Genomic DNA, 26,488 nt, shown 5'->3' with positions numbered 1-26,488 from the left:
TGAGCTGCCAGACTCTCTGAGCCTTTGGAAAGGGAGCAGACATTCAGTAATCCTGAGTGCTGCCATGTGGTGTTCTGTACTGAATAAAACCCCAGAATAGATGCTGGAGGTCCGAAGAGTCAATCTCAGATTTTCCCTGGGCCCAGTGGATCATTCTCAATTATGCTGATTGGCTTGGGTGGAAAGCACATTCCTTTGGATGTTGCTCGTGTGGTCTCTGTTTGTAGAAGTTGCTCATTTTTTTCTTGTTTTGAGAAGTGTGTGTCTGTGGTGTATGGAGAAGTGTAGATGATGTTTAAGCAGTTTCCTGTTGGTCAGTTCCTGACACACAGCTTTTAATCCATGCAAGAAAAGCTCACTGTGGATTCTGGAACACAGGGATGCTGCCTTGGTTCAGAGATTCCTGGCTGCTGGCAGCCAGCAGGATGCACTCACAGGGATCACTGTGGGTCTGTCCTGTGCTTTTGCTCTTCCTTAGGACCCACAAGGAGCCAGGATTCTCTACTTGATGGACCCTGACCCAACCCAAATGTTTCCTGTGTCTTTAAGCTTGTCCCTCACATATTCAAAGATATAAACCCTTCACTGTTACATTTCTGTGCTTACTGTTGTTTGTGTTTTTTTTAAATGAAAACCCCAACTGTTTTTAAAATCTCACATTACTTTGTTTATGCTTATAAAATTCTACGTCAGTATTTCTTCACTAACAAAATGGGAATTCGTAATGCAAAGCCTCACGGTAGCAATCATTTTATTCTGCGTTTTTTTTCATCCTATTGGTATAGTTATTTCCAAAATAACTGATAATACTACTGGTTTTATGTTGCCCTTAAAACCTAAGCCATTCTCAGTTTGTTTTTACAGTGATGTTCAAGTGCTTAATCTCTTACAGACTCTGGTTAAATACAAGATCTGAGTAATAATAAGGTGGTACCATTACATACTTTGTAAACAAAAGAAAGGAATGTATAGGTATTTAAAATGTTCTAGTGTGCCAAATAGCAATACTGGTTTATAGCTTATTAGGCAGGTGGGTCTAACAAAGGTAGATAATTTTCCTTTCTTACTTATTTATGACTGAAAAAGATGGTCAAACCTTAGATTTGAAGATGCATATAGAATGATTCTAGGAAATTCTGAGTTCTTTGTTACAGAGTTTGAAAAGGGAGGATACAATAGTGCAATTGTTCTTACAAGTGGTACTTCTGGAACCTTAGAACTTTTTTCAGGGTCATATTACTCATATAAAGCAAGATTTTTTTAAGACTGACAGGTCAGTACTAGTGATGTATTTTTTGAGCTATTTAAAAAACTGGTAGTACTTGCAAAAATATTTGGTCTTTGAGTTAGCAAGTTAAGAATGTAAACCATTTACTGGAAATCAAGATGTGAGATGTGTTGAATGTTTCTTTGGTGGTTTTTGGACTCTTTTTTATACCGAAGTTATTCCTTTAAGAGAATTCTTTTAATATGTGCATATTATTATGCCAGCTGAATGTCACCTGCTTGCAAGTTATTTCTAAATGAGGAATATGAGGAATAATGGACTCAGCTTCTGTTGAACAGGTCTTGCTTTTCCCATCCATTCTTTTATGCTAAAATACTCTTACTGATCTTTGGAAATGGTGGCAGCAGTTCTTGACAGAGGATATTTGTATATGTGGCTTCTAATTGAGAAGGATAATGTAAATAAAATTCAGGCCTAAAATGACATGGTGCTGTGTCAGCAGATTTGGTTTTGAATTATCAAACACTTAATTACACTTTGTTTTCAGGTGCCTGTAGTCCTAAACTGCAGTACTGAGGACACTTGGTAATGCTGGAGATGCTGCATGTCTATAGAAAACAGAGTTTGCTAAATTGCTCAGTGTTTGCTTCCAGACCTGCCTTGTCCTTAACATCCTGCAGGAGCTTTAGTCCGTAATGACCCCGTGTGTGGCTTCACCCAGCTGACAGCTCCGCCCCACGCAGCCACCTTGCTCACCCCTCCAGTGGGTTTGGGGAGAGAATCAGAAGAGTAGAAAGGAGAAAATTCATGGGATGAGATAAAGACAGTTTAATGGATAAAGGAAAAGCCCCAGACAAGCAAAGCAGAGCAAGGAATAAACTCACCACTTCCCCAGGCAGGTGTTCGGCCATGCCCAGGACAGCCGGGCTCCATCACATGTAAGGGTGACTTGGGAAGACAAATGCCACCACTCCAAACAACCCCCCTTCCTCCTCCTTCCCCCAGCTTTATATACTGAGCCTGATGCCATCTATACGGTGTGGAATATCCTTGGGCCATTTGGGGTCAGCTGCCCCAGCTGTGTCCCCTCCCAGCTCCCTGTGCACCCCCAGCCCCCTCGCTGCTGGGGAGGGCTGAGGGCAGGAAAGGCCTTGGCTGTGTGAGAGTCCTGGGCAGCAATAACAAAAACACCCCTGGGTTATCAAGAGTATTTCCAGCACAAATCCAAAACACAGTCCCATAGTAGCCACTGTGAAGAAAATTAAGTTTATGCCAGACGAAACCTGAAGACTGAGATCAGTGTTTGAGGCAGGAGAGAGCCAGCTTCCAATCACCGTTTCAGTGATCCAGCTTCCAGATACCAGTGTTGCATAAGCAATATTACTGTTTTATTGAATTCTTTTATCTGACAGTGTAATCTTTTGCAGAATAATTTTCTGAATCAACTTGAAGGATGGAAAATTGGTTTGCTAATCAAAGTCAAATTTGTGAATTAAAAAAGTTACATGATGAAATAAATCTAATTGTGGGTAACATTTTCACTATAAATGATGGGGAGGGGAAAAATTCCATTTTTGTGTGTGTTTTGGTTTATTTTGAGGCTTCACTGCAAGCATGTATATAATTTTATGCCCTCTATTTGCATGAGTAATCTCAAATTCAGGCATCAGTAGTCATGTGCTGTGGCTATGAATGCCAAATGCACTGAAATTCACAGTCAAAAAGTATTCTGTGCCCTCAGGTTCTGGATTTCTGCACTAACAGTAAAAGCTTTTTTAAAATCTGTAACATCAATGCCTCATGATTATAAATAACAAATGATGTGTGTATTTCTTCATTTTCAGGGATCTCCTTCAGACGCTTACCGAGGATGAACTGCACACACTGGAACGTAACCTGTGCATCTCTCAAGATGTGGATTTTCCTGTCAGAGCAGATCCTGAAGTCCCCTCTGTCATGGCACCAGGCATAACTGCGACTTTGCCTCCTAAGGAACTTTCAGCAAAAGCTGAGAACACAGAGGCTGAGCTGGCTTGTTCCATGCAGTATGATGAGCAGGAGCTGGAGCAGCTGAACAGGATGGTACACAGAGTTGGCGATGAAATGTCTTCTCTGCTTTCCCCTCCAAGCATCTGTCAGTCTCCAGCTCACAGACCTAGCCTAAGAAACAGTTCTAGCACAGAAGCTTCACCAACAAGACACCATCTTGACAACTTAACTGATGAGGAGGACAGAGTGTTTTTTATGGATGACCTAGATGGAGCAGGAGAAGCTCTGGCTGGGTTGGATTCAGTAAGTGATACTTTTGCTTGGGTGAATAACCCTTGCCACAATTCAAAACAGAACCTGCAATATAGAGATGCTTTGCTTTATGAGAATGGCCATCAGACAGAGGAAACTTTGCTTTTAAAGGATGCTGAAAGTGACTTAAGCAATAATAACAATGTTGAAGATGGAAAGCAGATGCCTGGCATTTCAGTTCCAAATTCATGCAGCTGTCTGGAAGGGGCAGACTCACAGTTATACCTCAATGGCTGGGATGCGTACGCCGATGACGCAGAAACGGCGGAGGTGATAGCGCACAGGACAGGGGGAATGAAAATATCTGCTACTGTAATATTCAACCCTAAATCTCCTTCTAGCTCAGAATCCCCAGTAACAACCCCAGAAGCAGCTATTAGTTGTATTCCTGGATCTGCTAATCCATTAGCAAATGAGGAGGAGGATGAATCCCATAAACTCAGTATAGCTGCCACAAACTGTCTGATTAATTCATGTGTGTGTTGTGGCAGCTGTGAAGACAGCAGGGAGGACGGTGTTGAAGGTTTAAAGAGTAAACATTCTGCAGGAGGTGTTGTAAATGCTTCATACACATTAGTAAAGTCTAAGGAAATGGACCATGTAGATAACTTGGACAATTCAGTCCCTGAGCAGGAAACATTAAAACCTGAAACTTCTGCTTTGTTAGCAGAAAGAGACTTTGGCAGTGAAGAACAAAAACTGCCAGTCTCCTCTAAGTGCCTGGCACATTCCTCAGGTTCACAGGTGGGAGTAGAAAGTGACTCCCAAGGAGAAGCAGAAAGCATCTCAAATCAGCAGAAGAAGTGGGAGAAGAGGAAACAGCTGTGTGATAAAAAAATGGACTACAATGAAGATGCTAGTAGTGAAAGGACAGCAAAGGAAGATGTAAAGTCAAGATCTAGTTCAAGGTAAGAGCAACTTGATGTCTTGGTAGTAATTTGCATGCACATAAATTCCTGTATCCTTGTACTGCAGTAATTGATGTATTGTTAATGTTGATTTTAAGAACAATAGAGTGTTGCAGGATTAAGGAATTTATCCATATATATATTTTTAATGCACATAACTTTTTATTGGACATCAGCTTTTCTGCAAAAGATTTGGAGATCTGAATTTTAATCATCTAGTGTCTCTACATCATTGAAGTCAATGTTACATTACCTGCTTAATGTATCCAAGAGGGCATTGCTGCTAAATGGTACCTGGGTCATTACTTCCGTTGTCCTCTGCTGATTTATAGGAGAAGTATATCTGGCAAATACTAAAAAGTTAACTTTTGCATCAGTGCATGGGATTAAATTGTTATCTAAACACATTTTTTGCTTCATATGAGAGAAAGGGGTTGATGTGACCATGTTGCCTTTGGGCACAAGTATGTCTGTGAATGTGTGTGTGCTGAAGGAGCCTAACAAAGTGCAGAAATGGCTCTTAAGCCTCTTGGACCATTTCAGCCAAAGCTGATAGAAGAGTGGAGGTCATGGATTAAGATTCTGCATATTTAATAACAGTAAGGAACTTACTTGATAACAGGGAGCTAAGATGATAATACTTGTAGTAAAGCAAATGCCATGCTTCAGCTCAACTTGGATTAGACACAAGGGATCTCACATAGATCAGTAGAAAATCTGACTTCGTTTTGGTTTACTCTTCAGAGGATAACCTGTTTTGTAGTGAGTCCTCAGTTTCCCTGAAGTATTAATATCATGAAGCAGAGGGAAGACATTAGAGATAATTTACCTTTGTTTTCTGGCTTTCTGTGTGTGTGATGCAGGCTCTCTCATTTCATTATGTTCATAGAGTTCAGGATAACACAGTGGCTTGTAGCTTGAACCACAAAACATAACCACAATATAAAAGCTACAGAAATAAATGTACCAATTAAATGATGAAGTATTTTACTGGTAGTGGAAATAGAATCATGAGTTCTTTGGCCTGGACCTAATTACTTTTATGGGTTAAATACAACTTAGCATGCACAAAACTCAACTTACCTTTTTCATTATTCTGACTCTTTGCTATCTTAGGCTTGCAAGTATGATCATATTCAAGGCCTTACAACAGGGTTTCTAAGTGGACTTCATTTTAAGATGTAATTCACTAATCCCTTTGACATTCCATGATTTTGCAACACTTGAGATGGAATACTTTGTGAAAGTAATCACTGTGTTTAATCAGTTTACTCATAAATGATACCAAATTCAGACTCTTTGTCTACCAGTTTTTGCCTTGGGTAGGATATTAAATGAATTTCTGAGAAGAGGTCTGAAAAATATAATAAAATTATATATATCTGTAAGCTGCTATTTCAGCTTCCCGTGTTTTGTGAATGTAGCAACTTCTCCAGTGTCTTGTCCAGCCTCTGCTAATATTGTTTAAAAACTTTATCTGAGAATTGTCCTTTTACAGAGAGTTCTGTAAGTCTATCTTCCTGTTTGCTTTTTTTTGCTCCTGATTCCTGTCTGGCCTCTCCTGCCTGTTGTGATTTTGTAGACCTAAGTCACATTTTGTCCATGTGGTTACTTTTTCAGATTGGAAAAGTCAGAGCCTGCTTGATTAGAAGTTGTCCACAAATTGTCCATACTTTTGATCATGCCTTATCTCTTGCCCTAAACAATTTTTAATTATATTATTTCCTCTTAACAGTAAGTGAATCAGAACTGCACTTACTCAAGATATCAGCAAACTGTGGATGTGCACAGTGGCATAATTGTTTTCAGTTGTTTTTCAATGGTTTTCAGTATTTGAGTTGGAATTCTTACTAAGTGGTGTGCTGAGGATCTTTTTGAAGTTGTCTGCTAAAGCCCCAAGATGTTGCTTGTGGTTTCAGAGGCTGTTGTTCTGTATCTGATGCTAAAGTTTTTCTGCATGTGTTTACCTGTTAAGTCTTGCCATTTTATTACCTGTTACTCAGACTTGAGGATCCTGGGCAGTTGTGCAATCTGTTGTGGTTATTACCGTGAATATTTTTGCATTGGTGGTAACCTGTCAGAGCTCATTGCTCTCCCTGTTTTTGAAGATCATACACAAAAACAAAGCTCCCAGGGTGCTGAAGACCCTCAGCCATGAAATCCCACCTTTCTGAGAAGTGATTGTTTAACAGGTTCTCCCAGTTTGTGATTAAGAATTATCTGTCATTTTTGGGCCCATCCCACTTATGCTGTAGCTCCTGAGTTTTCCTCAAAGCCTTTAGTGAGGTATTTTGACAGAGCCTGTTTGGAAATCCAGAGGCTTGACAGATGAATCACCATTCTTCACAAGCTTCTTGACCCCTTCACAGAGCTCCCAAGAGGATCCCTCTGCAGAAGTCACCTTACCTCTTCCCAGACAGACCTTCATGTTGTTGTCTACTTATTTTAGCTTTGGATACATTTTAAGTTGCTTGGTATGATCATCAGGCTCGCAGAGCTAGAGCTGTTTGAATCCCTGTGGAGTCCTTTTTCATTTTTTAGGGATGGCCAGCTTTGGACTCCAGGCAGCAAGGAAGTTTTAAAAGAGAGCTTAATAATTCATCTTACTCATTCTTGAGTTCTAAAACTCTTGGGTGAATGTTTTTGAATATTTTGTTAACAAGTTAGTTGGATTTTTCTGTTGTCACTATAGCCTTTTACACAGATACTTTGTTGATTACTTCTAATTAGCTGTATTCATTTTTGAGACTGCAGTACATCTGATTATTAGTTGTCAAGTATTCCACCTTGGCAGCAGTAGAGCAGTAGGATGGAGGTATTTTGTTACTAGATGGTTGCTACTTTATTTGGAAGGATTGTAATACCAACTCTTTAGGTATATTCTGTGAAAGATGGAGATGCTAGGGTTATGCTGAGAGCTAGATTAACAAGTTTAATAGATCCTATTTTTTCCTTTATATATATGTATATATATATAAGATTTGGGTCTTGCCTCTGAATCACTAGTCATGTTATCAGGAAAAGAGATAATTCAGTTACAAAACTTGTGGACCTTTCCTTACTCATGCTGCCTGGGCAATGACTAATCACTGCTTTTTGATGGTATTTTTAAATTGGCAGATCACATTAGGCTTCTGTGACTGCTCCCTGTTACATGCTTGTGAATGCCAGCTTAACCATAGGGGAAATGTTGGAGACAGTAGATTATTTTCAGAATGATGGACCCATTAGCTAGAACAATAAGCAATCTCATACACATGGAATAGCTGCAGGATAGGCTCATTTATCAAGTTGATAAATGTATTTACTTTCTAGTTACTGTAAGTCACCAAGTAGAAGAAAATTTTCTTTCCCTTTTCTGAATAAAGCAGCTCTCAAATGTGAATGTTGTGATACAAACAGTTTGTTTTAGTAAGCCTAAACTATTTCAGTACAGAATATGACATTATAGGTATAATCTCTGTGATCCAGATGGGTTTACCATACTAATCCTTGTATCTGAAATAGCTGGTATTTCAGGCTTCTCTGTCTAGCCTCAAAATTCAGTGGTGTTTAAAATACAGATTAAACACTCTTCTACTAAAGATTTAATAGAATCATAGAATAGTTTGGGTTGGAAGGAACCTTAAAGATCTTGTTCCAAACTGCTACCATGGACAGGGACATCTCCCACTAGACCAGATTGCTCAAAGCCCTGTCCAAACTGTCCTTGAACACTCCCAGGAATGGATGGGACCTTTGCAGATTCTCTGGGCAACCTGTACCAGAGCCTCACCAACCTCACAGTAAAGAATTTCTTTGTATCTAATCAAAACCTTCCCTCCTGCAGTTTGAAGCCACCCCTCCTCATCCTGTCACATTAAGTAATTCTGGTCCCAATAGGCACCCTGGAGGGACACCACTTGTCACTGATGTCCAGAACCATTGCCCACTGCCCTCTGGATCTGACCATCCAGCCAATTTCTTATCCATATAACAGTCCATGCGTTGGGTCCATCTCTGCCCTATTTACATCCAAGGATGTTCTGGGGGACTGTGTCAGAGGCTTTAGAGAAGTGCAGATACATGACATCCCACAGCCCTTCCCTTGTCTGCTGATGGAGTCACAGACGACCATCACTGGCTATTGCCAGGTCTCTGCTGCTTGGGTTTTTAAGTGTTAGCTGATTTTATGTCTGTCTTTGTTATTTTCTTGTATCTCAAAGATATAAAACACCAACAGCACATAAGTCTCAGGCAGCAGTGCTAATGAGATGCAAGTATGAGAAAAGCACTAGTAAAGATGCAGTATCTGACTTGCTGAAGGGACAAGGTGATAAATAAAGGCTGTCATGTAACAAAACAAACAGTTAAAGGGGAAAAGCCCTGTAAGAATGGAACATAAAGTGATAAAACTACAAAAGACTACCATTTGGTGTTTTGGGGTAAAAAGGGACATAACCCCAAAACCAAGCTTTAAATGTCCATCTAGTATTTCTTGTTTCTCACCTGGAAGTAAACTGTACAGATTTTTTTTAATGTTCACTTAAACATAAAATTCTACCTGCTCTTCCACAGAAGAAAGAAAACTACAAAGAGGGAAGATTTTTGTGTGTGTGTGTTTTGTAAATATTTGTCTTTCTGTTCTTTCTGGAGCTGAGGAGTTCATGTGAACCTGCTCATGTTTTATGAAGTTAGGTAACTTGTTTGCTATTGTCATACAACGCTGGTGTTTTCATGTTTTACTCTTAAATGCCTGCTTCTGTTGCATGTTTATGTACTGACATCAAAACAGTTCTGAAATAAATAAAAAAAAGGGATTTTTAAGTGTAATTTCTTGCTTTTCTACTGCAGGTCTATTTAAAATGTCTACCTTAAGTTTTACAATTTTTTTTTTTGCATTTTCCTTGATCTGTTTGAATGTATTGTTGATGAAGCCTTTTGCAGTGTATGTGACATTTGGCAAAAGAAGCTGCAGTTGGTAGTGAGGAGAATTTCTTCCCTTTACCCTTCCTGCAAGCTCGAGCTGTGTCCATCAGCTTTGGATGCTGGCATTGTTTGCATTTACTTGTGGGGGCTAAAAATGAGAATATTTTGCCTTATGCTTTTGCATTGTAAGGAGGAAGAATGAGGCATCCTTGGAAAAGCATGTTTTGCTGTTTGTTTATCTGTATTACAACTCTAGAATAAGAGAAATAATTTATTCTTGGGCTTGGTATTCAAGTTGTCTCTTTTCATAGTCTTTCAATTCTTTAATCCTAAATTGTATATTTGTACAATATTTATATATTACAATAGTCTATATTGTAATATATTAAAAATATTATTTCCTCAGCATATTAGAATAACTTCATTAAAAAATGAACATCTGTTTCTGACAGTTGGTTTCTAATTTTGATTTTTTTGGCCTGTACTTTATTTTGTTCACTCCTTAGCAACATGTGATGTGTGCACATTTTCAGTGCAGCAACTTTAAAATAAGTCATTCCACCTTTATAAATGCATGGAAAACAGCCATTCAGCCATTTGTATTTGGAGGATGGCTAATATTTGCTAAAAAAACCAAAACCAAATTCACACAAAGTACCTTTCTAGCTTGTCTGAGTTTCTAGCTTTTCTACAAGTATTCCTTTATCAAAATTAAATTAATTGATATTGAAATTCAAATTAACTTGATTAAATGTCTTAAACGCATGCTTTTCTATAATATTCCCTTCACAGTAAGATTTAAGAAAATTTTGTATATTTTTACATGAAAATGTTGGCTTTTCCCTGAAAAATTAATGGACAGCTGTGCAAGTTCACATAAACAAAAAATGTCTGTTGATTGTCTTGTACTGATTAGTCTTTTAACTATCTGTTCAGGAGAAAGAAAAATTCTCAGCAAAAAGCAAATAGTACTTGATTGGGAACTAAACATTAGCCTTTTAACTGCAAAACTTCCCTTAAGCAATCCTTTATCTTGCTGTTGATTGAAGTTCTTTGTTCCCCTTCTAGTATTCTGTTTATTGCCTTTGTGCAACTAGACAAATTCAGATTCAGTATATATTAATTGTGTCAGTCCCTCCTCCCTGTTTTAACAATGTAGGTCTTAAATTTGAAATGGCAGTGTTTTACCTGGCATGTTGAACTCTGATTTTGGGCAGTGTCCTGTAACACAACTGCTGTTACAAAGCTTTGCTGTCGCTGTTTTATGCCAGCTTCCCTTTTGCTAGGTCCAAATATCAATTGAAGCAGGGAACCGTATTAGCTTTCAATGTAGGGATTCCTGAAATAACAGGTTAAAAAGTTTTAAAAGGTAGTTTTTGAGTGGATTTGGTGTGACACATGAAGCCTTAGTCAGCCCTTATGTAGTGAGCCAGTCAAACAGTACTTGTGCCAATTAACTATTGTAATATGAAATGTAATTGTATTCAATTAGTAGCATTCATGAAGAAACTGTCCCCTGAAACAGAGGTTTAATAAAATGTAAGAGGCTAGAAATGCATTCCAGTAGAAAAAAGCATGGATAAAATAAAGGTGGCTTTCAGGTTGTTTTTTCTTTTTAGAATAGTTACAAAAAAAGGCAACAGCTTTCAGTGAAGGGTTCATTGGTCCAGTCTGCTGGTATTCCATGAAAAGAGGCAGCCATATCACCCCATGTCACTTTGCTCCATGTCCTCAAATCTTTATTCTGTAATTTTATCAGAAGTGCTGAAGAATTATGTTTCAATGAGCATGAATACTGGTTTTATCTGGTGCTAGGATGCAATTTTTAAAGCAGCACTGTAGGTGTTTAAGACCTACAAATGAAAGAAACTTTTGCCACATTCCCCACTTTAAGCAGTCCTATGAATCCCAATCCAAAACAACATTATAGCAAATGAGCGTGATGTGGTGAAGCTCAGGTCACCTGTGGGCTGATGTGGGAAGGAAGGGTTAGCAGCTCTCTGCTGCAGAATGTGGCTTTATGCACAAATTTTCTCCTATAATTGTGCTAATGAATGTGTGTGCTGAGCCATCATCAGCTGGTAATGGGAATCTTGAGATGGGAAAAACAGATCAATTCACCTCAGGATCTACCAGCACCTTAGAAAAGCATAGAGGATCTTCAGGCAGACATTAATAAGAAGAAAACTCTATAGTTATCCTAAGACTGTGTGTACTGAGAGGGAAAGCAGTGATTATTAAGGGTTTTTTTTTTTTATAAAGCTAGTTAGTATAACACTTAGGAAGTGTAAAACAGAGTTACCATTATTGGATTCCCATTTCTTTGTACTAAATAAACACAGAACTTCTTATGTGAGGAGTTTACAGCCTGAATATGAATCAGTAATAAATACTGTTAATCATAAATACTGTTTCCAGTACAGTGATTCAGTCTATATGATACACAAGAATGAGAACAATGTTCCCATGTTGTAATTGCCTGAACTATACATAGTTTATTACAACAAACAAATGTCTGTGAATGTGTGTTGTGTCAAGCGTGTTTCAGCAGTTTGCATTGACTGGATGGAATCTCATCCTGAAGTCAGCAGATTGTTCAGCATGGTCAGGTTTGTGCCCCAAGAGAAAAATGGAGAAGTGGAAAATGAAGGCATTTTTAAAGCAGTTTAGAATGGCAAACTGAGTTAAGACAAGGCTTAATAACTGGTGAGATGGTGGAACTGGTGAGAAGGAGTTGTTGCTGCTCAGAAGACATCTGTGAAGGTAAAGATAGCATTGAGATGGTTGATAATGCCAGTGGGCCGTTATGCTCATCATGCTCACTGGGTTTACTTAGCATGAAAGGTGCTTTATTGCTTTGCCTTCTTTCTCAGAATGTCCATTCCACATAAGTAGCTGATGATAGAAGGTGATTTCATGTTTTGGGACAAGTTTGGCAATGAATAATGTCTGCTTTTGGCAGAGAGTTGGTACTTTAGGGTGGTGATTGGTTTGGTTTATGTTTTAGCCTAGAGCATTTAACTCTCCAAAAACATGTGTGAACTTTTTGAGTTCTTGGGGAAAATGTAAGTCCTTTGAGCTCTGTGTAAGGACTTAAAATCTTAAATTCTTTAAAACAAAACAAAAAAGTAGAAAACTAGAACCTAAGAAAATTGAATTTAAATACTTAAATACTGGTAACTGAGATATTTTGATTGGGTTGCAAATATAGCAGGCAGAGCTTCAAAGAAAGCACTGAAGGACAACAAACCTGACATCTTTCAGAAAAATTATTACTACCCAAATCAGCTGGCAGGATTTTTACACTGGAAAATCTGGTAATGGTGGGGAGGTGGGAGAGCATAAAAGAAGATGCTGAGTTTGCTACTTGTTCTTGTTTCCTGGTTCTGCTGTTCAAAGATTAGTTTATTCTGAGCAAAGTAGTGATGTGCTTCACTTGCAAGAGAGAAGCAGTGAGGTATTTCCTGTAAGACAATGAGTTAACAAAATTCCATGGTAAATGTAAGAGCAGTTGAACAAGGTTCACTGACAAGGTACACTTCAGTATTTAGTGCATAGAGGACAGGGTCAAACAGAGCTGCCAGGGAGACCCTTGCACTGAGTCTGGAGGTGCAGAGAGGAGCTGGATCCAGACTATGTCCAGACCTGATCAATAGTTTATGTCTAAAGGATTATTTATGTATGTGCAGTCCATCTTTTTGTCACTTAGCTAATATTTCAACATTTCAGCATGCTTATTCCCAATTTCACTTACTCAGTATCTGGTGTGATAAGGATCACTCAGCCTTGAGGAATAATCATGAGAGGCATCCCTACAGGGGAGATCCTGGCATGCAGCCTGCTGCCTCACAGGAGAGCTCAACAAGACCTGGACTGTCCACTATTTTTGGGCTGAGTGACTTATAGTCATACTTGCATACCCATTGTACTTTGGCTGGTGTGTGCTCAAGTAGCCCTCTGCTGCTGTGCAAGATTTATGGCCCTTGGCTCCTGTGGTGTTACCTGTCTCCCCAGAGTCCAATTTGGGTGCAGATGTTCAGACTGCCATTTCTTGCTTTTGTTTAAAAAGAAAAGGGGGGTGAGAACACCACCACACCTGCCTAATCATGGTGTGAAATTGTGTGCTAATGGTTTTTTAATATCATTCAGCTGCTGTAAAACAGACAGTAAAATTACATTTTAGTAGCATGACCATATTGTAAGATTGGATGGGTAAAGGTGATGAGCTATAAAGGAGTAAGCCTTTGTTTAAATGCATATATCTCTTCATAATGAACAGAATTAGCAAGGGAAATTACATAAAACGAATGAAAGTTAAATAGATTTTTGTTCAAGTCTGATAAAATTATTTTCCGGTTGTGAAGTCTCTCCTTTCAACTAAAGCATGGTACACTTGGGATTTATTTTCAGATTGGCAGTCAGAAATGAGAAACATGAAGGGGTACATTTTCCAAGTGATTAGTGGGAGGTATGCAAACAAATCCTATTATTTCTTAGTGGGATTAGAGCACATACCTTCCATACACTGCTTTGAAGAATTCCCCTTAAGCGTTCTTCCAGACTTCTAGCTGAAAAAATAGCTGTAATAGTAAATCCGGCAGAAAAAAAAAGAGTTTGAAACATAACTGACTTGCATATATCTAAAAAACAAAAGAACATTTAAAAATCTACTCATAATTGTGGAGAAGCAAGGTGAAATAACCCTGACATATATAACTGCCTCTCTTTCAACTGGAGATGTTTCTTAGGTTTCTCTTTGCATTGTCCAAAGATTTGTTGACTGAACATTTGAGTTCAGCTGGCTTGAGTGAATCTTCTGCACTGCCTAGAGCCAATACAACTTTGATATCTCTGCTCAAGATTACATATTTTCTTATCTCATGTAATTTAATTTCTTCTCAGTTTGTGAAATTTCCAGTAGCTGAGCAGTACATTGTTACTCAAACAAGAAACTGGTCTTTACAAGATAGTTTTATAAATGCTTATGAAACTGTTTTTACTCCTCTAATCCTAGTTTATGTTGATAATATAAGATCTGAAGTGATGTGTTAATTAGAGGCTTTTCATTAGTCCAGGGATGCCAGAGACAAGTTGTCGACCATTCATTTAAATGAGTCATGTCCTTTTACTTAGTAGGTAGTGGATTTCTGCTAACGAAGTGTCAGTGGTTTGCCATGGCACTGCTCCTTCCTGGATATCTGTTGGCTCAAAGCACAAAATTTGGGGTACATACATGGCACTTAGAGAGATTGAGCAAACTTAGGGGTGTCAACGTTCTGTTTTCTAACAGACCTTTTCCTTCCAATGGGGAGCAAATGTAGGTCAGACTTGTCACAATATTCAGAAGTTTTTGAAGTGTATGAATTACTGTGCCTTGGCCTGAAACCCAAGATGATTTTATGAACTTTCAGCTTTGTTATGTGTTCAGTTTAAGGTTATACCACACTTAGCAGCATGGGCAAGCTACTCCCTCTATCTCCAATGAAAATGTAAGACTCGCAGTTATTTCCTGAATATTTTAACTGTATGGCATGAATTAAATTGAAGATTGTTGTAAGATGTGTGCCCACTGACTGCCTGTCCTTTTGGGAAGAAAACAGAATAGGTTTGTATCATCTTCTGAAGAGCAAAAAATGCAACTGCCAGTTTATTCTTATTTCTGAATAACCCATGAGAAGCCATGACTTATCTCAATGCTCTGTTTTTGCCTTTGCTCGCTTCAGCAGTTCATTTTGTTTCCGTATGTTTTTCCAGTTCTCAGGATGGCTTACGTGATTCCCCCCTCAGCTCCATCTCCAGCAGTGACTATGAGAGTGTTTCTGTCACTACATGTAGTCTCTCCAGCATTTACGCTCTGAGGTAATAACATCACTTTGCAGTCAGATTTGACGAATGGTATTGACTTATGCTTGCTTAAAATTTTTCATTGAATTAATCAAGTGACAGCAACACTTCTGAGTATTCTTCCTTTTGAGCAACAGGTGCTGTTTGGTTTTTGTTTTGTTTTGTTTTTTAACCTGCCAGCTTTCTTCAGTGCTGTGACAAATGAGGCAACTATTTACGGAAAAGTTTTTAATGCATGCAGGAACCACTTACATATGTCCATGATCTTGCTTTTATTTATCCATATAGCAGTTCTCAGAAGACACTTCAGGTTGTAGCTTGACAAGTTACAAATGTTTTTCTTAGTCAGCCTTCAGCTTTCTAAAAAACATGTCTTTTCCATTTTGTTTTGCCTTGTAAAAATAAAAGATGTTCCAGTTAACAGTTTAACTTACACCCTGTTGCTGGCCAACACTGGTAAGAATACAGTGAAGAGCTGCTTCTGACTTCACAGAATATTCTGGGTTGGAAGGGCCCCACAGACATCGTGGAGCTCAGTTTGTAAGTCAATGGCCCATACAGGGATTGAAACCATGACCTTGGTTTTTTTAGCAATACTATTTTATATTCTCATCTTCTGAAACTGCATGGGAGTTTTGACTTCAGATTTACCCAAAGCACTTAATGAGAGTGATAATGGAATTAAGGTTAGAACAGAAAAATGTAACTAAAACATAAAAATGAGATCTTTGCATTTTCCCCTGTTTGCATAACATACACGTATGAGATGTATTGCATGCAGTCTATGCAATAACACCTCTGGTACAGACAGATTGAATTACCACTACTTCAGCTGATGTAGATCATCCTCCACTGCTTCTCCTCTCTTTTTCATCTTTTTCTTTCCCCAGAACTTCATTTGAACTTCAGGATTTTGAAATTTCATCTAGGTTTGGGGGTAAAAGGAGGAGAAAAGATGGCTTTTCTAATAGTAATAGATGCAATACTACAAATAACAATTTGAGGTTTTTTTAGTATGTACCTGTCTTCAAGTTCAATTTTTTAGAGTTTTGTATTTTTAAAATAAGGGCAGAAAGATGCAACAAAAACTGTCCTTCATTGTTCTAATTTTGAAATACATTTACTTTTGACTGTTTTTCAAACAAAACCCAATTTACCTGCATGCAGCAGTTGCTCTGTTCCAAGTACTGGATACATTGAAGACTATTTCACACAGGGCTGTCTGAATGGATGGCAGGTGTAGCCCCAGTGACTCTTCAGGAACAGCTGGAGCAGTGAGAATAAGTCTTGATTAGATGCACCATCTCTTTGGAAGGCCTTACTGGACTGCCTTTGTACATTAGTGTTGCAGTTGCCACTGTATTGGTAGTTAGGTGAAAGGAAGTTTGATTTTTAAGGCAGTATTTGTACAAGTGCCTTTGTGATCTTGTCCACTGAAAAGCAGCATTGCATCATCCCTGGATGGCTTGATGAAATCTAAGTTGTCTATTTTTCTGCAGTCTGATGGATATTACCAGAGATGTAGCTATTTGTGGCCCAGTAAAACAAACCAGCAAAGTGCCTGCATGACTGTAATGACAGGAGTTTCCCCTTTTGAAAGACTTCGTTTAAAAACAGCTAAAACTTCTTTTAGTGACTCAATGAAATAAAAGAAAAAAAAACCTCTTAAGTCTAACTGCTTCACAGTGGTATGTTAGGTAAAAACAGCTAAAACTTCTTTTAATGACTCATTTTAATGAAATAAAAGAAAAAAAACCTCTTAAGTCTAACTGCTTCACAGTGGTATGTTCCTAGATATGCACAGAAATGTAGTATTCAGTGCATCTATTTGTATAATTTTTTAGAATGTGTTATTTTACATTCTCCTCTGTTCTCTCTTTAGTGAGTTTTATTTGGCCATTAAACAGCTTCTCTAGAGTTGTATTATTTGTTTACTGCAACAAACAGGTTCCTTGCAAAGACAATCTCTAAAATGTTCTTTTCTGAAATAACTAGATTTTCCATGATGCCATATGCGTATTCAAAATAATACCTAATTTGGGAGTTTTTCTTTTTTGTCTGAAATATGCAATTTTAATGTATCTAATTTCTTGATGTTTACACTTAACAACAATTAGACATTAAATGTAACATTTGCAATTTTATCTGAAAAACAATTGGCTAAAGATAGAATTCTTGAAATACATTTATGTGGTCTTTCATCCTCTTGTGAAACATAAACAATTCCTTTGTGCTATTAAATAATCAGTACTGAGACTGAAAGTCATGCTGTCAGATTGCAGCACGTTTTGGGAATATCTTCAGAAAATTCAACTGTGATAGCAAAACCAGTTTAACTGCAGTAGTAATGTTGAACTAATAGTGTATTAAATAGCACAGATGGAATTGATTTGAAACAATGAAGTATTGAATATATGGATTTCTGTATAAATGTACATTTATTGTTTTCCAAATGGAGAACCAGGGAGAAAATTCCAGCTCTTTGGATCCCAAAGCACCATTCAAACCAGTGGTTTGGGTTCTTAAATGGTTTTGCTGAGGAAAGTTTGATTTCATTGGTACCTGATCTATGTAAAACATTCCTCTTTCTAGTCTCAGAGGTCTGGTGATCAAGAAGTTAAGTCTTCAGCCCAGTTCAGAAGATAATTTTTTTCAAAATATTTATTAAGCAGTATCCAGACTTGAGATGCCCATAATAGCAGTCAGCTTTCTCAGCAAAGAATAATATGATATACTCAAAGTTTGGACCTGAGTTGTCTGAAAGACTGCAGCTAGAAAATGCAAGAAAAATGTTCATTTGGGAATGATGAGGAAAAGTGAGACAACAGAAGAACAGGGTAGTTACACTTAGTTGATGTTGAGTCTCATTGGAGTTTTTGGTTGTAAGAGTGCCAAGGAGAAAGAAATACTGATGAATCTGTATTCGTGTGTTGGTCTGCCTGAACTTTAAATGGTAAACTCTACTTCTTTATTTTAAGGTTATAAGGAGCCAGTAAATGAGAGCTTTAAGTAATAACTCTTAAAACTAACCATAGTGTTACACTTGATGCTTTCCCTAGTCAACCGGTTGGGTTTTTTTTTTAAGATATGTCATTGCAGCTTAACTACTGGTGGGTTTTGGTATATTTTTCTACTATTTTAGTCCTTTTAAAAAATTGGTGGTGAAGTTTTAGCACATTGTTTACAGTCTGTAGAAAGCAGTATCTGCAATGAATTGTGACTCAAGTTTATGCCAAAACAGCAAGACTCTGCTAGCAATTAGAGTGGGATATTTATCTAGATATTTCAGTTAGAATATCTATATTTGTGTATATGTGGGCAGACATTGATCGTTCTTAATGTAAAATATTTGTTATATCAAGATGAAACCTCTCCTGGTACAACTTGTCCTCTCCATGTGGCTCCTTGTGAAGAGTCAGCCTCCATCCTCTTTACAGCCACTCTTTATGTGATGAGGTCCTCTGGAGCCTTCTCCAGGGAATAAAATACTGATATAATTCCTTCAGTCTACTCATAGGGCTGGTTCTCTATCATCTTCATGGGGCTCCTTTAGATGCTGTCCAGTCCATCTGTTCCTTTTCTTGACCTGTGGAGACCACAGCTGGACACAGGAGTACTCCAGGTGTGGCCTGACAGGCTCTTGGTAGTTTGGGACGGTCACATCTCTCATCTCTGCTGGTGGTGCCCCTGTGGGTGCATGCCAGCATCTGATTTGCTGTCACTGCTGCAGCAGCTTCACTGCTGAGCCCTGTTCAGCTCTTGTTGTGCTCCAGGACCCCCAGGTGCCCCTCAGCAAAGGATCCCAGCCTGTGCCGGGCTCTTTGGTGTCATCACTGCTGCAGGACCTTGCACTTGTCTCTGTTCAACTCCACACTCCTCTTGCCAGCTCCCTGTTCCAGCCTGTCCTGCTCTGTGAGATGCTTTCCCTGCCGACACGTCCACCTCACCACCCAGTGTGGTGTCACCAGCAAACCTGGCAGTGACACTCCTGTCATCCAGATTGTTTTGGTGATGCTGAACAAGTGAGGCCCGATGTCCATCCCTGGGGGTTCCCACTCGTGGCAAGCTGCCAGCCCAAGTACCGACCATTGATCAGCACTCTGAGTGAGAGCTCTGAGCCAGTTTCTTGCCCATCTCTCAGACCAAGCAAAATTCATGTGGGTGGACAGTTTCTTACAGAAGCAGGTTTTATACAGTGCTTTCTCATCGGCAGAACTCAGTGCCTTGAAAAGGATTCAAGAAGGGAAAAGAACTTGGTTATTCTCCAGGACTGTGAATTATAGTAGGAGAATTAAGTTCTTTCATCTCATGGTCCAGAGCTTAAGCTATCAAAGCTACAGCACAAATTACATGCCTGCAGGTTTTAACAGAGACCACAGCTACTCTGGGGACCTTGTAGATCATAACATGGAGTACAACAAATACATTAACAATGTATTTTAACTGAGTGATCAATCTACCTGATCAGCTCTGTCTCCAGTTCTTCTGTCTTGCACTTTTGCCTTTGTTAACGTGGTCAGCTCACATTGAAGCTATGCAAAATGACAGATTTGTTCTGCATTAATGTTTGGTGCTGTCATTTTTGGTCTCAGCAGTGCATTACTGTAGATTTTCTGTCTCCTTTTTTTTTCTGTAGAGGTGCTCTTTATGGAGAGATTGCTGACAACCAGAAAAAGGCTGTTAGTAATGGCTTTACATGTACTGTACTGGAGTCCTGGAAATAAAGAACTCAGTGAGCAGAGCTGTGGGAAGAGAAAGGGGTTTTATACCTTGAGCAAATCTGAATCACTTCCACTATAGATGCTGTTCCTGCCTAATGATTTTGAGCTGCAGACTGTTTGTGTGTCTCTTAGGCAGTGAGAGTCTGTGCTGTTTTGCACAGCTCTGTCACTCAAGCAGTGTGAGGGCAGTATTAATACAGTCATAAATGGGTTGCTGGATACAGTCTTTTTGTTTAGCTGCTGAATCCCTTGCCCCAACAACCAGCTGAGCAGTACCAGCAAAACAAAAAGTCAGCCTTGATGAGGTCTGTCAGCTTTTGCTTCTGATTTTAGTCAGTGAGACATATGTGACTGAAGCAGATGTCTCTGGGTTTTCACCGCCAGGATTCTACTTGATGTGTTTCATGCCTATCTTGTTCTTCACCCTGCAAGACAAAAAAAATTAAATCTCAAAATAGTGTAGCATTTTCTAAGTTATAGCATTCCTTTCTAGGATATTCTACAGGGTATTTTATATTTCATGCATATCTTTGTCTTTAGATGCATATTTTATTTTTTCCAAGGAATAACCCAGGCAGCTAATGTTAACAAGTGCTTGTTGCAGTGGGAAGGTGAGAATTCAGTTTTTGGAAGTTTTTTGGTCTTTCCCTATTAAAATTATAAACTTCATATTTTAGACGTGTTAAAATGTTCAATGTGGTTGAAATAAATATAGAATATATTGCTCTCTGTGTAAATCAAGTAAAATAGGGCAATATTCTAGGCTGACTAGCATCAGTGGCAGAGGCAATAAGACTGTTCTGGCAGAATTGGTAGACACTCCAAATTTGCCATTTGGGGGCTGTATTCCAAGTGGCATATCAAACATACCATATGGCTGGAGACTGACACAAAGTGATCATAATGGGCTTGTGTTCTTGTTTCTACATAGCTCAGTTGCAATTTTCATTTTTAGTAATTTGGCCACAATTATCATCATTTTCATTTTAGTGATGTGTAAAAAATCTGCTGTTGAATGTCACTTGGTGTTCCCAGTGATAGTAATAGAAGAAAATTACTAGCTTTCAGAAATTAGGTTTTATTTTACAGATTAGGGTTTTTTCCCTCAGTAAAACCCTTAGAATAGCATGTTTGGGAGTTTTCAGATTATGTGTAATTAAAATCACTATAGTAACTGCAGTTTTTGCAGAGTTTTTGTCCATGTCTGAAGATACACTGTAAAACCACAATTAGATTGGAGGAAAAAAGAGAGGATTTCCTCATACATACAGTTGTGTTGAAGGTGAAAAATAAAGAGAAAGCTATCTTTTCTAGTTAAAATTTGAAGGTTCCACCTAATGCTTTCATTAGCTTTTCTCAGCTTTGACTACCACATCTGGATATGGAATTTCTGTGGGATTCTCCTAGACCCTCGGGTGCATTAATGTTTCTGCTGCTCATTTTTGTATTGTTTTGTGAGAGAACTGATGGAAGCAGTATGAAAATGTCATGCTACAAAGTTTCCATATCCCTCAGAGTTCCTGTGCTGGGAAGTGATTTTGAAGCTACATCTCCATCTCATTTCTGCCACACACAGGAGCTGCAAGTCGAGGGTGGATCTGCAGGAGCTGGATGCTAAGTGAATTAATTCACTTGTTGCAATGCCATGCTGAACTTGGCGTGCCTATGGCAGAGGACATTGCTAACGAGCTGCATAAAATTACTCTTTGCCCTGAAATATTTCTGTCAGGTATCCACGTTCTGCCTGTCCTTTGTCAAGTTCTGCAGAAAGTGTAAAAGCTGGGACTGATATGTCTCTGTCCCTGGCTTGGACACCAGAGCTGGTTTTACGTACCATTTCATCATAAGTCCTATACTATTTGTATAAAACTTTCGATTTTTCCAGTTCAATATATATTTTTGAAGTGGAAATACTTCTGTTGTCTAATCTCATTTTAATTTATCCTTTTGCAGTGTGAGTGAATGATTGAGAGCTTTAAATGCAAGTTTGATTACAAGAAAGTGGTAGAAAAAAATGTCATGGTGGAATTGAAAAAAGTCATAGTAGAACCCAAATAATATTCTAACTTCTTGTTTTTTTCTATTCTGTTTTTTCTTAAATTTTACAATAACTTTATCTTGCAGGTTTTATCCCTTTTTGGTTTAATTTAGGAAAAGCAGTAAGTGTGGTACCTTGCAAGTATCTGACATTTAATTTGATGGTTAGAAAGCACCACTGTTGATTACGAATGTTCTCTTCAGTTATTTTTTCATATGCACACTTACGTAAGTTTTATCTATAATGATCAGAAAAGATGTTTGGGAGGGAGCGCTGTTGAAGTTGATAAATTCTGCACTGGCAATGTTGTTTATTTTCATTTCCATTTGAAATACTGTATCTTTGTGTTCATCTGAAAACTCAGTCCAGAGTGTTAATGAGTTTGGGTAAGCCATAAGTTCTCCTGGGCTGAGTTTCTTAGAGTGGATCTGTGTAGCAAGATGCTGCTTTACCAGCTGTGGATTTTGCAAGGTCCAAGTGAGAATGTTCTGCAGTTTGAGGTCTGAACAGCTGAGGAAAGATTCAAGATGTTCTTCCAGCAGAGTGGGGAGCTACAGAAGCTGCCAGGGTCTGGAGCATAAGTTCTTGCTGTTGATTTCAGGTGCAATAGAGTTCAATGCTCAGGACTTTTTCCTGACTGGAGATACCACCTAGGCCATATGGAAAATCCTATTAGCCAAATTCCTTATTTTACTGAGCCAACCTGAGATTGCCCACCACTACAGGGGCAAGAGAAGCTAAGGACAAATCTTGCAGCGCAGGAAAATTCCCCCCACTGAGGAATTCAGAAAGTTGACAGCAGATGGGGCTTCTAGCACATGTCCTGTCAATGGAGCTGGGCATTGCTCACACATGTGGTAATGCTGTTGTCCAGTCAAGTCCAGTTCTTTTGGTGATTTCTAGCTAGAGGGATTTGCATGCAGTTACATTTTTTGTTTCTCAATACAAAGGTCTGAAGCCTTGGTGGGCTTTAGGGGTGGTTGGGTTGATGGGGTTTTTTCTGTTGACCTGTTTCTCTTAAAAGAGAGAGGAAATAGGTAAGGGGTTATATTTGGTTATATTTTAAAACCCTCTTGACTTAATAAAACGTTAGGGTTTAAAAGACAAGAAATAGAGTCCTGCATTAAAGCCTTTTTTTGTACCTTTAAATGTAGCTTCTGGGGTCATTCCTTAAAGCATAGTCCTTAGCTAAAAAACTATATGCTATTACCTAAATAATAGCATATAATATTCTGGCTTGGGTTTAAGTGACTCTAAAATCGAGTGTGTAGCCATCAAGTTCACTTAAAATAATTGTAAGAAGCAATGATTCTCACAGTTTCTCTTCCAACTACATCAAAACCAGCACATGTTACAAACCAACAGGTTTTAGCTTACTGTTTATTGTGTTTCTGGTGAGACTGTCCAAAGAGAAACACTAGAGGTACTGCAAAAAGCAGGATGGGGAAGTAGGTTGGGGTTTTTTTCTTAGTGATAGGGGAATTATATATCTCTTACCTAAACCCCTGTAATTTTCCTCTTGTCATTTCTCATGGATGCAACCTTTGTCTTCCCTGAACTATTGTGTTTGAACCTTTACATGGCCTTTGGAGTTGCTGTTTGTTCTTTTTAGCAAACTGGACCCCAGAGTTGACTATAGCCTTCTGAAGTAGAGGAGTAAGAGTAATAGCTTTAATAAAAGGTTAGTGGTGAGATTTCCAGTTACAGCCTACACAAATATCAGTGGGAGCAATGTACCAACTTGCTGAAGTTTTAGAAATTGTATGCAATCAGTAACATAGATTTGCCTGCAAATATTTTGGTTTGGGTTTTTTTCATTTCCCATAAGGATGAAAAAAATCAAATGGGAGAGAATCTTCAATATTGTAAATTGGATAAAAAGTGTATGTTATTGATATTTTACTCAGATCATAAGGTGGCCATTATGCTAAATTCTGTATGACCAAAAAATGAAAGTTGGGGAGCTCATGATAATGTGTTGTGAGAAATATTGTAAGAACTAGAATATTGTAAATGTACCTCTGCATACAGGGAAATTCCCATACACGAGACACCTACACATGTATCTGTATTTAGTTATTCAGTACATGTGGTGTTAAATAATGGACATGAGAGATTTGTTAAGGCCAACTAGTGCAAATTAATTGATATCATTTAAGTCCAAAGAACTGCACTGCTTTATAATTTGTAGACAGTCTCATCAATTTTTAAATGAACACTAATTTATATTTAAGAATTGGGCTACTGACCCTTTGTAAAAACTTCCAACAAGGTTTATAACTGTAATGTCCTTCTGTGCAGAACATTAGGAATGTGTGAAATCATAGAAAACTTCTTGCAAAGTTTTCACATTTCTGTACTGTCAAGGGTCTCACCTGCTACTGAACATCACTTACCAAACTTTCCTAGTGAGCGTCTTGGTCTTAAAGTGCATCTCTGGGTGAACCTCTGCATCAGAATGGTTCCATTTAATGGATTGGATTCTTGCATGGATTTTTAATTCACTGTGAAGTGGATTCACCAGCTTTAAATTCCCACTACAGCAGGAAGGTGTTACCTCTTTTGTTGGAGAGTTACATTCTACTTCTTCCCCTGCTTGTGTAGTTTGCTGAAGATTCCCAGAGAAAGTGAATGGGAATCCCTGATGTCGCAGGAATTTGGGCAACATAAATGGTGAGGTTAGTCACTGAATTACGTATTAACACTTTTCTGGTAAACATTTGTAAAATTGTTATGAAGTTTTCTACTTAGATTTAGTTGGGATGAGTTTGTGTGGCTGAAACTTGGGCCCTCTCTGTTTACAGGCAGCACTGACAATCTTCTGGGATCTTCTCCTGAAAATCAGTTATCATTGAAGACCTTTTCTGAAATCAGAGACTTCAAGGGTGGTCTTAATTTCCTTTTATATTTGGTGACATCGTTGCATCCCATATTTCTGTTGGAGCTGGATAATCTTCAAGGGTGGTTGGGCTGATTGATGGGTCTTCAAGTTCTCTTCCAACCTTAACCATCCTCTGATTCTGTGATAAAGGGTACAGTGGGTCTGTTGGGCTTTCTCCTTTGCAAGAAGTGACCCACTATTGCTTTTGATTTAAAAGATAAAGAAACCAAACCAAAGTTTTTTGTGATAGATTTGAAAACATGAAAATTCAGTTGATTTTTCATATTCATTGTATTTGAAACATAGAGCTTTTAAATTCTTTTTGTCTGTTACTGCTGTATATTTAATGCATTTTTAAGATACTCTGAGGGTTGGTGTGTGAATAATGAGAAATTCTTTCAGAGAATCTCATGCATTCTGTACTCAGGCAGAGCAGATTTCAGGTTTAAAGAACCACACATTTCCAGACAAATTTGAAAGGAGACATCTGTGAGTGGACACATTTCTACAGCTGTTGCTATGTTTTGAGCACAAACATAAGATATTTAAATTTGTATCAACGTTGAATTGGTTGACTTTGGTTGTTTGGGTTTAGACTTTGCTGCTTTCACTGGTTTTGGATGAGTGTCAATGACCAACAAACACAGCCCAAAGCCCACAGTATCACAGATGGTTACCTAAAATGCCTGTCCGCTTCTGAAAATGTCTGTCATAACCTTCTTGTTCCACAGTTCCCTCTTCCATTATGTTTGAGTACTGCTACTTAAACTGGCTCAGAAGTGTCCTTTGAAACACAAAAGCTATCAAGCAGATTGCATCTTGGTGAAAGTTTTTTTTATGTGCAATTACATTATTGGCTTTTGTTTGCTTGTGCATATTTGGCTAAATTTCACAGTAAAGCCTTGAGGCCAGGCAAGGTGTAGAGATACGCCTTGAAAGTGTTCAAAGAGTTGTACAAATCTTCTCGTGTAATAAATGAAGTGTAATTTTAAAATGGGTGGCTGCAGCCAAGTTAAACAAAAAGCTAATTCATTTTATCTGCCACAGGGTATCTGTTCCTTTATAAGGTAAAAGCAGATTTATTGTTTGGAATCAACCTTTGACATAACATCTTATTTCTTTATATTCACCTTCAGATGTGTTAGCTTTGCAATGGTTTTACAGTCAGAAAAATTAATGCATGATAAGCACTGTGTATATGATAAATGTTTCACAAGGGGAGTTCCATGTGTATTTTGGTGTTAGCTCTTTGTAACTTAATTCATTGGGTTATTCAAGGTTCCTTTCAACCAAATAGTTGAGAAAATGAGGACTTGTCTCTACCAGTAGTATGGCTGTTTGTATTGTGCAATGGGACATGATTCTGTGGATGCTGGCTGTGAAACATTCTAGATCCAAGTGTAGTCTGATATTAATGAAATACTTCCTAAATATCTGGTGCTGGCTGAAAATGCTGATCCAAATTATCCATGTTCAATAAGCCAAGTAGGAAAGATATTCTTTATAGGAAAAGAAAAAAAAAAGTAAGCTGCACCCAGTAGATCACATGTCAGGTTTGTTTTCTGTAGTATCAGTTTATAAAATCATGAGAATCTATTTGCATGGATGCAGTCATTGCTCTTTGGGATACTCTAATTAATTAAAAAATTAATGGCTCTT

The 26,488-nt window shown here is 38.3% G+C and overlaps 1 protein-coding gene across 7 annotated transcripts in view; it reads left to right on the top strand.

The window, feature by feature from the left end:
- Positions 1-26,488, top strand: part of ZFYVE28 (zinc finger FYVE-type containing 28) — a 145,570-nt gene that overhangs the window by 99,271 nt on the left and 19,811 nt on the right. For 3 of the 7 annotated variants that reach the window (XM_041490460.1, XM_041490451.1, XM_041490488.1), the window contains exons 8-9: positions 3,073-4,437; positions 15,100-15,204. In XM_041490460.1, coding sequence (XP_041346394.1) covers positions 3,073-4,437; positions 15,100-15,204 — 1,470 coding nt within the window. Of the gene's footprint in view, positions 1-1,775; positions 1,814-3,072; positions 4,438-15,099; positions 15,205-26,488 lie in introns of those variants that run through there. The other 4 variants (XR_005957105.1, XM_041490478.1, XM_041490470.1 and 1 more) reach the window with 2 other exon arrangements.

This window comes from Pyrgilauda ruficollis, unplaced genomic scaffold (assembly GCF_017590135.1).
Source record: "Pyrgilauda ruficollis isolate IOZ18807 unplaced genomic scaffold, ASM1759013v1 scaffold1, whole genome shotgun sequence".
NCBI classification, from domain to species: domain Eukaryota; kingdom Metazoa; phylum Chordata; class Aves; order Passeriformes; family Passeridae; genus Pyrgilauda; species Pyrgilauda ruficollis.
This window is presented reverse-complemented; position numbering and strand designations above follow the sequence as displayed.